Source organism: Bidens hawaiensis, unplaced genomic scaffold, assembly GCF_021521415.1.
Source record: "Bidens hawaiensis isolate Kalapana, Puna unplaced genomic scaffold, B.hawaiensis_p1.1 tig00019804_1, whole genome shotgun sequence".
NCBI classification, from domain to species: domain Eukaryota; kingdom Viridiplantae; phylum Streptophyta; class Magnoliopsida; order Asterales; family Asteraceae; genus Bidens; species Bidens hawaiensis.
This window is the reverse complement of record NW_027493008.1, coordinates 187,446-197,449: the sequence shown is the minus strand read 5'-3', so window position 1 is coordinate 197,449 and position 10,004 is coordinate 187,446. Positions and strand designations below refer to the sequence as shown.

The 10,004-nt window shown below is 44.9% G+C and overlaps 1 protein-coding gene across 1 annotated transcript; it reads right to left on the bottom strand.

Annotated features, from left to right (window-relative positions):
- Positions 1-738: 738 nt before the first annotated feature.
- On the bottom strand, positions 739-2,519 carry LOC143559300 (cytochrome P450 78A5-like). The gene is made up of 2 exons (XM_077047921.1): positions 1,500-2,519; positions 739-1,390 (listed from the first exon to the last, which is right to left on the bottom strand). Exons 1-2 carry the CDS (start codon positions 2,457-2,459, stop codon positions 794-796), a joined length of 1,557 nt encoding a protein of 518 aa, XP_076904036.1. The 5' UTR covers positions 2,460-2,519; the 3' UTR covers positions 739-793.
- Between the last annotated feature and the right edge of the window lie 7,485 nt (positions 2,520-10,004).

Here is a 10,004-nt window from a genome sequence, read left to right as displayed (position 1 = left end):
TGTTTTCCGAGCCGTTTGGTTATAAGCCAATCCGAGTTCGATCACTAACATCTCGCTTGAATTTGTAAATTCAGTTCGAGCCGAGCCACTTGGTTTATAGAAGGGACAAGTTTGAGCGAACCCTTGCTCGGTTCGATTCAACTCATGAACAACCTTACTGATGATGTTCCTTCTCGTTAATTGTTTACCTTAGCACTTTTCTTGTCATGCTTGGTTTTAATCAAGGTATAGAAATTTTGAATCTTGCACAATATCGATCTCCTTATATTATTTGTCAAAATACTATGTTCGCCACAATTACTTTCACATGAACAATACTTTTTTGTTTACTTGTTAGTGAGCGTTTTTAATCTAACTACAAAAATATCAATGTGTACTGAGTATATCACCGATATTTTATCGACCATTACTTTAGAAAAACAACGACTAAGTCAGAAATCGATCTCATACTCAAGATGGCTAACTACAAACCGTAACACTCCATTGTTGATGACTTTTAACACTTGGTTTATGAAAGTTTAATCTACGTCCCTAACAATTTTGGTACTTAATATTTAAACAAAAATGTGTGTAAGCAAACGATATTTAGATAAACTGAAATGGGTAGAGTACTAGAGAAATTAAAAATAACTTAGAAATAACATAGGACCATACATTCATTAGTTAAAATGTCACAAAACCAAATGGTTTGTGCATGTTAACCAAACTTTCTTAAAAACTAAAAACCACACACTTACTACTAACTCACATGCACACTACCAACTCACATGCACGCTCTTATTTCATAACCCCATCAAACCCTAGCAACAGCCTTGCACACAAACGGCTTCTTCATCTCCAAAGAGAGCTTCAAACACTCAGACAAGTCAACCGAACCGGCTTCAACCCATTCAAACTTTTGAAGAAGTTGTGCCAACCAAAGATGAACCGTGGTTATGCCCAACGTCTTCCCCGGGCACACCCTCCTCCCAGCACCGAACGGAGCCAACCTCAAATCCGAACCAATTATCGCCACATCCTCATTCAAGAAACGGTCAGGATTGAACCGATTTGGTTCAGACCAAAATTTCTCATCATGGGTTATGGCCCACATGTTCACCATGGCAGTGGTCCCGGCAGGAACCATATGTGGGCCCACCACAGTGTCTTGGATTGCGAGTCGAGCCCAAGACAAAAGTGGGCCCGGAGGGTGCATGCGCAGGGTCTCTTTCACAATTGCATGAAGGTAAGGAAAGTTGTCCACATCCGAATCGTTTACAGATCGAACACCTCCGGTTACACTATCAATTTCGGCTTGGGCCTTGGCTTGAATATCTGGATGTAACACCATTCTTGCTAGAATCCATTCCAACAAGATTGCCACTGTATCAGTGCCCCTAAAAATCATTTCCTATAAAATAATAAAAATGATTAATCAACTAAAATGTATCAACAAAAAGTGAAAACGAAATAATAGCATAAATATTATTCCTCTTTTAAAAAACACTAATAAAACGTACCCAAAGAACCGCGATCATGTCAGCATCACTAAACTTATTCTCCAACTCCAAATCAAGTAAAACATCTACGAAATCGCCTTCGTAAACCGATGTAGCTCCACCTCGAGACCTCTTTTCTCGGTGTTGCATGATAATTTCCTCAACAAAAACATTAACTTTGGACACCAAGTTTCGGCACCTCTTCCTCACTCCTTGTAAATCAAACCAACTAACGATCGGAAAATGGTCGCTCCAGTTGAATATTCCCAAAAGCTCGTAGCCTTCACTAACAAGTTTTTCAAGCTCGTATCCGTCGCCGCCATGTTCACCAAAATCATCATAGAATTTTCCGAACACAGACATCATGACATTGTTCAAAGAACCAAAGTGTAAAATCTTCTTAACCTCCACGATTCCATTTTCTTCCATATTTGACACAACTTGACTTATCATTTTCAACCCGATACTTTGTCGAAAGACCCCAAACCCTGCCACCCTTTTCGGGCTAAACAAATGGGTCGCAGAGATTCTTCTTAGGCTACGCCAATAGTCACCATAGGGTGCAAACCCCATAGCACGATGAAACAACAACTCATACGCGGACTCCTTAACAGGCCGATCAGCAAAATCGGTGCTATTTAGAATCTCTTTGGCAGTATCCGGGTGACTCGAGATAACAAAACGGGTCAGCCCGACAGAAAAGGCCATAAGAGGCTTAGCATTAAAAGCAGTGGAAAGCTTAGCTAGGGTTCGGTGTGTCAACGAACAAGTGAAAGCAAAAACAAGTCCCAACAACGGGACACCAGAAGGGCCAGGAATGGCGGTTTTTGGTCGGGGTTTGGAAAGAGCCCATGCGAGACCGCCAGGAGCAAGGAGAAAAGCAAAGACAGACACAAAAACAACAGCACACAAAAAGAGATTAAAGGTAAGAGCGGAAGAAGTATCAGGTGAGGTTGGAAACCAAATGGTGGAGGAAGACATGATTTATCGTTAACAGTGGAGAAATGCAGTGAGTGAATGAGATAATACGGTGGCATTGCAAGGGTTTAAATAGAGTGTCGGGTGATTGAAAAGATTTGATTTGCTATTAAAATTATAAGTGACACAGTACTATTAATAATATTTTATCATACCTTTTACATAAGCAGTTTTTAAATATTTTGTATTTGATGTCCACAAAGTAGATATTTAATCTTCTTCATCATAGATATAATCTATGATTTTTAATTTTATGTTAATATCTATCTATATTATATATAAACGAAACCCATAAAATCTTACGTATCGTGATGTGGTCGCTCCCCCCTTTTTATGGAAGCCACCAGATTGCTTGATATTTAAATGGAGGACTCTTATTGATTTAACCTAAATTCATGCGTATTGGTCTTACCAAAACCAGATAGCTCTTAAACGGGTTATAACATCTCATTAAATTAAAAACTAATCTTACCAATTATTTGATATAAAAATCCTATAAAATAGGGATATACTAAAATTTAATAACCAATTTAAAAAGAAAAAGATATTATTTATAACTAATAATCAATTTTATAGTAAAAAACATAAGCGGGTCATGGGTCACCAAATTCAAATAGCTTTTAAATAGGTTATAACATATCATTTATTTATGAAACCTTTTCATCATCAAACCCTAAGTATATTATTAACTTTCTTACAATAAAGAAAATTAAAATCCAAAAAATAATTATTAAAAAACAAAAAATGTAAAACAACCATTTTCTCAAGCCATCAGATTGCTTTATTTGTAAATGAAGGCTTCTCACGCATTTGACCCGAATTCACGGGTAAATGTCTCACCAAACTCAGATAGCTTTTAAACGGGTTATAACATCTCATTATATTAAAAATTAATCTCATAAAATATTTGATATAAAAATCCTATAAAATAGGGATATACTAAAAATTAATATCCTATTTTATTTAAAAAAAGATATTATTTATAATTTAGAAACAATTTTATAATAAGGAAATTAAACGGGTAATGAGTATCAATAAACCTAGATAGCTTTTAAACCAGATTTTAACATATCATTTATTTATGAAACAATTTTATCATCAAACCTCAAATTATTAATTATTAATTTTCTACAATAAATTAAATTAAAATCCAAATATACATATATAAATATTAAAAACAAATAACGTAAAATAATCCCTGTAATACATGGGATAAAATCTAGTGTTATATATTTAAGTATATAACTTGTGAGAAGGGTTAAAATAAATATAGAAAGTTTAGTTTTCTAGAAATGGTAAGGATATAAAATTTGAAGTTAGAAAACTATGTGAACCTAGCTAGAAAACTATGTAGCATAAATTCTAAATGCTAGAAATCTATTTGTTATTTTGAAAACTATTAATGTCAACTACTAGATTTTAGATCCAATATCCTAGATCTATTGATCTGTTTTTACTTTTCCTAAAAAACTATTTCTTTTTTACTTTAACTCGCACCTACAACTAATTACCACTATCTTTATTTGTTTTTAAGAATGAATGATACTCGAAACATACGAGAGTTTTAGAAATTGAAATTACATTATGCCTTACATTTATTAAAGGTGACAACTTTTTACACGATTCAAACACTGTATGTAAGTAATCAGATTTTGGATTAACATATCAAACTCATTAAAAATGAAAGTGTTTGTGTAGACCTTTTTGATTAAGCAAGGTTGTGTTCGAATTTACCCGCTTAGTTAAACAAGTTGACAATAGTTAGTTATCATCTTTTCCCAGCTGGCCTGTTGAAGAAACACCAGTCGAACCCCGACAGATTACGAGTAACCTAAGGGTTAGATAGACGTTTCCCACGAGGGGTTAATTCCGGCAAGATGGTTCTTCCGATAACCTGCAAAACAGACACCGTGAGCTCGTCACTAAGAAAGGGGGGGGGGTTCCTCCTTGTGACCACCCTCCGGCGTGAGAATCAGTCTATATTACTCTTTGAATATAAAAGTATATTATTAATACTAGAGCAGTTATCAGGTAAATTATACAAGATATTAGATGATGAAATGATAATACCATTTGATGTCTTTTATAGCCGAAGGTGGGTTTCCAAGGAGGTTTAGCCGGCCTACTACTCTGCCAACTGTGGCCTACGCACGTGCTCTGCTGGTAATTGGTGGATAGGCAGCGGCTGACAGTGACCAGGCGTGCTGTTCACTTTTCCTTTTCCACCAACTACAGGCTAGGCACGTGGTATGGTAGGAGTTGGTGAGCAGGCGGCGGCTATTGGTCACAGTGCTGTGGCGTGTTGTCTGCCATGCTGCTGTCAGTGAGCTGTCGTATCGTTGGTCAGATCTTTTGTCCATACCTCGTCAGGTATCACACAAAAGATCCTCTATTATTATACGGACTGGCTCATTTAGGCGGGAGTTTTCCCCCTCCCGCCTTTATGCGGGAATGTTCCCGGCTTTGCTCATTCCTTCTTCAGGTGACTACTGAATTATTACGAGTTTGAGCCTTATGCGTGTAGCCATGCTGCGCGGGTGGCCAGTCCCTAATGGCGGGTATCCGCACCTGCGGGAACAGGCGGATACTTGGAAACCATAGAGAGGCATTTCCTGCGGGACCAGCTTGCGTACCGCATGTGAGGTCGTCACAACTCTGAGCGTGGTGGGTCCTGCGGGTTTGGTAGGTCGCGGCGCAGACGTCCCTATGGTGAAGTCTGCGGGTTCAACTGCGCAGACGTCCGTTTAAGGAGTCTTGCGTGTTCAACTGCGCAGACGTCTCCTTTTAAGGGAGTCTTGCGGGTCCGAACCACCTCTGCTGGGACCTACCTCTTCAAGTCCCCCCAGTCCAATGTTCTTCTCATGAATGTTTAATAAAGTGAGGTGAACTTTTGGACTTAAGCAAGGGGTTTTTGAAAAGGGTTTAGTTTTATGGGTTTTCCGCGGGAAGTCTTACCCACGGGTTTCCCAATGTCACGCAGAATTTCCCAATGTTCTGCTTGATCTCTGGGATGATGCGGATAGGTCTGTAACCTCCCCGCAAGTCAGGAGCGTTTAGAACCTTTTGTGTAGATTCTCCATGAGGTCTTGGTGGTTTTGAACATAGTGATCAATCATGTTATAACCACCAATTCCATCATGAAGTTTCAAACAATCTAGTTCTTGACGTTCCCGCTATGCGGGGATGTTAATCCCGTTTCTGCAAGCATGGCCCAGAAGATCCTTCTTGGTTTCAATTCCCATGGAGTGCTCGGTATGCGAAGGGTTTTTCCTTGACGCTGTACCCGCACTTCGTCTTATTAGTTACTTTACTCCCAAGGTATCCCTGGCGTTAAATCCCTGCAGGGCTAGGTGCGTGAAGGGTTTTGCCTTAACACTGTACCCGCACCTGACTTATGGTTGCCGAGGTGTTCCTGGCGTTTAATCCCCTGCGGGCGCTAGGTATGTGAAGGGTTTTGCCTTAACACTGTACCCGCGCCCGACTTACAATTGGGTGCCGAGGTATGACTTTTTACGGGTGTTAGGTATGTGGAGGGTTTTGCCTTAACACTACCTGTGCCCGTTTTGTAGTTGGGTGGAATGCCAAGATTTTCTCGGCTTCACTTCCCTGTGGGTGCTAGGTATGTGAAGGGTTTTGCCTTAACACTGTACCTGTGCCCGTTTTGTAGTTGGGTGGAATGCCAAGATTTTCTCGGCTTCACTTCCCTGCGGGTGCTAGGTATGTGAAGGGTTTTGCCTTAACACTGTACCCGCACCCGACTTCATAGTTGGGTTTTTCCGGTTTCCGTGCCCTGCGGGTGCTAGGTATGTGAAGGGTTTTGCCTTAACACTGTACCCGCACCCGACTTCATAGTTGGGTTTTTCCGGTTTCCGTGCCCTGCGGGTGCTAGGTATGTGAAGGGTTTTGCCTTAACACTGTACCCGCACCCGACTTCATAGTTGGGTATTCTTGGCCTCTGTTCCCTGCGGGTGCTAGGTATGTGAAGGGTTTTGCCTTAACACTGTACCCGCAGCCGTCTTACGGTCAACTGGATAGCCAGGGTAAGGGGTTTTTCCCGCTTACTTTTCGAATCTTTTTGAATTTTTGAAATTTGAAAAGTTGGTGAAAGGATAAGAACAGTCGTCGTGCGACGGTTTCTTCTGACTGTGTCAGGACGTGCTGGAAGTTATGGTGACGTGACATTATATGGTCGTTTCAGACGCTTTTTACGGCGCGTGGGCGCGATTTTTCGGGCGCGTGGCCGCAAAATTAATGGCACTCGTCCTTTCAACAGCTGTTGCCAGCTTGCCTGGTGCCACATGTCATGGTTTCATTGCACCTTCAATTTCTCTCTCCTCCGCATTAATTGCGATCACTATATAAAGGGGAAGAGGGTCCTTTGTAATTCACACCTTCACTTCTTCTCTTCATCTCTAAGGCGATTTCTGGTGAATACTCCCTTATTTAGTTGAGCATTCCTCCGAAATCGTTTCTTCTTCCTCTGCAATATGTCTTCCCATGATGCTGAAGCTGTAGCCGACGATAGGAGTACTGCTGGCGAGTGCCAGTGTGCTCTACCTGTCGATCTGTACCAGTACGTTGTCAGGAAATTCATGCTTGAGTCTCTTGAGCCTGAGTTTCCTGAACCCCAGCAGACTGTGTACGATGCCCCCAGCGGCAAAATCGGGGTATATGCTGCATTCTTTGTTTATGGGAACCTTAGGTTCCCATTGACAAAGTTTGTGTACCGTGTCCTGGAGAGGCACGGTGTGCACCTGACCGAGGTGCATCCGATGGCGATTGCCAAGATTCGGCACTTCGAGTGGGTGTGCCGAATTCTGGGCATTGAGCCCTATGTGGACCGCCTGATGACCTTCTATACTTGGAGGTGCATCCAGGGGTGGTACACCCTGACAACCCGGATCAAGGGTTTGAAGATTTGCGCGACCGAGCGCAGTCTCCGATCGTGGAAGCGGGAGTTCTTCTACATTTCTGCCCGCGCCATCCCCATTGCCATGAAGTTTAAGAAGGGGCAAGCGCTTCCGAGCCTTCACGCTTCCAACTACCAGGAGGCGGAATGGTTCGCGAAGATATCTCGGGTCCAATCTCCGGTTTACCGGTTTGCGGAGTCCGGGATGGTGATGCTGGGGATGAGCCGGGTATGGAAGGAGGCGTCTCGGTTTCCCATCATTCTCGAATACGGTTTGAACTCTATTCCTTATGGTATGTCTTGTCTTTCTTGCTGATATGAGTTTGTCTTCTAACTGTTTCTTTTCTTTCAGAGGGGAACGATTTGGAGTCGCTCCTGTACCCGCGGGAAGCTGACGGTCCCGTGCGGGTGGGTACTCGTGCTCTAGACGAGAACGAGTTGCCCATCCTCGAACAAACGGCGGATCGGTTTGTGGAGGTCTATCCGCTGGGCCACGAGATCCTAAGCCACCGGCGGCCAGGTAAGGCGATATTCTATCCTCAACCCCTCAATGCTGTACCCGCTGCTGGAATTCCTGACATCCTGTCTTCTTCTGAGGAATCCGCAGATGGTCCTCCGTTGGTGCGGAAGAAGAGGGCTGCCGGCGGGAAAGGGAAGGAGAAGGTGGCCTCCACAGCTGATCCGGTGCTTCTATCTGACACCGAGTCAGATAGTGAAGAGGTGGCGGGGAACCCCGGGGTGAGAAGACCACTGCTCCGGAGGCTACGACTGTTACCTCCGGAGAACCAACGACGACGACGGTGACCGGCATCAAGAGACCGGCTCCATCGGGTTCGTCCCCGCCCGTCCGTACGTTCAGGCTCAAGAAAACCCGTAAGTACAAACATCCTTATCTTTGTAGATTTATTACTTTATAAATTTATTGAAACACTTATCTTCTTGTGTAGGCGTGGATGTTGACGCATTCCAGGGTGGAGCGCAGAGGAGTACCCCTCCGCCGATGACGGTAGGCTCGGTCAGCCTACCTGAGGCGACGACCCAGGCGCCTGCGCCTGCTTCCGCTGGATCAGTTGCTCACTCCCTTGAGCCGACTGTTCCAGCTGAGATGACGTCACCGCCGGTGGTAAGTGCGATTTTTACAGCATCTTTCACCGAGCCGGCGGTTACGATTGCTGCGGATTCTGCGGCGGCGACCGCGGCGGCGACCACGGCGGCCGCTACTATGCCTCCGCCACCGGCAACGACGGCCGGCCCATCAGGTACGCGCAGGGCTTCTCTCCAATCTTTGTCACCTTCCCATCTGCCCGACCTTTTGGATGGATTTCCCTTAGGTTCAGGCATGGGTTTGGTGGCTATCGGCCTGTGATCGACCCTACAGGTGCGTAGGGTTCTTTTGGCCTTTCTTATATATCTCTTCATCTTTTTCCTAACTGCTTTGTTTCTTTTGCAGTGTCGGATTCCAATGAAGTGTATGTTCCGCGATGGAACATCCGCCGAGGAACAACCCTTCGTACCCCTGTGGAGTGCGTGGAATGGGCTCGCCACGCTGCTCCCCATGGTGCGTTGGGGGAAGCCATGGCTAGCTACCAGGAGGGTAGGCTAACCAATGAGCTTCGGGTTCTCCAGGCCCGGATGCAGCCGCGCGTCGAGCTGCTTTGTCGTGAAAACGACAAGTTGAAAGCAGCTCGCGCCAAGGAAGTATCTCAAGCGCGGGCTCTTCGGGAGGAGAACCAACAGTTGGCCGCAGCTGCTGCGGAGAAGGAGAAGGCCTTCAAGGCCCTCGAGGTTGAGGTTCAAGCGCGACTCGAGGCCCGCTCCAAGGCTGCCCAAGCTGTTAACGAACAGCTTCGGCTGGCTAAGGAGACTGCGAGGAACGCAACCGAGAGGGCCACCAAGGCTGAAGCCGTTGCTGAGCCTTTACGCGTGGAGAACGAGGAGCTCAAGGCCAAATTAGAGGCTCTCCAACGTGCTCATGATGCCTTGGCGGTGGAAGATGCCAAGAAGCTCCAAGAGATCCTGGACCAGAGGGGCGTGCTTGACCACACCGAGCGGAAGCTTAAGGGCGTTGAAGAGGCTGCTGCAAAGGAAGTGCTACTTGCCAACCTTAACAAAAGCGAAGCCGAACGCGCCCGCACCCAAGCTCAAGCCGCCCTCCAAGAAGCTCTGGTTGCCAAGGAATGGCTTCTTCGAGAAGCGTTGTCTCAGGTATGTTTAGCTTTACGTCTTCACGCTTTCCTTTGTACATAGAAAAGGTGTTTGACACTTGTATTTTTTTTGTAGGTTGTGCATCGGGTCTTCTCAGAGACTACTTACGATGATGCCATGAGCGCAGCCCTCAACGCTTCTCATGAGGATGGGGAAAAGGCCGGCTTCCTGCTTGGTCTAGGGTTCGTTGAGAAAGGCGTCCCGCCTTCCAACTTCCCTTTGTTCGATGTGGACACCGAAGCTGCATATGACCAAGCGGTGAACCAATATGCCGCCTTCCCGCATCCGGTGGTGGAGAAGGTGAAGGAAGTCGCTGCTGCTGATGATGGACTTGCTATCCTCAAGGCTTTCCTTGAACCGCCACGCTCTACTGATGGGGCGGGTCCAAGTGGAAGTGGTCCTGAAGCTTGATTCTAAAGATCCCTTCCCGCTGC

Coding starts and splice junctions, on each gene's coding strand:
- LOC143559300 (XM_077047921.1), bottom strand. CDS start 2,459: ATGTCTTCCTCCACCATTTGGTTTCCAACCTCACCTGATACTTCTTCC. Junction 1,391..1,499: donor ACATGATCGCGGTTCTTTGG/GTACGTTTTATT, acceptor ATTATTTTATAG/GAAATGATTTTTAGGGGCAC.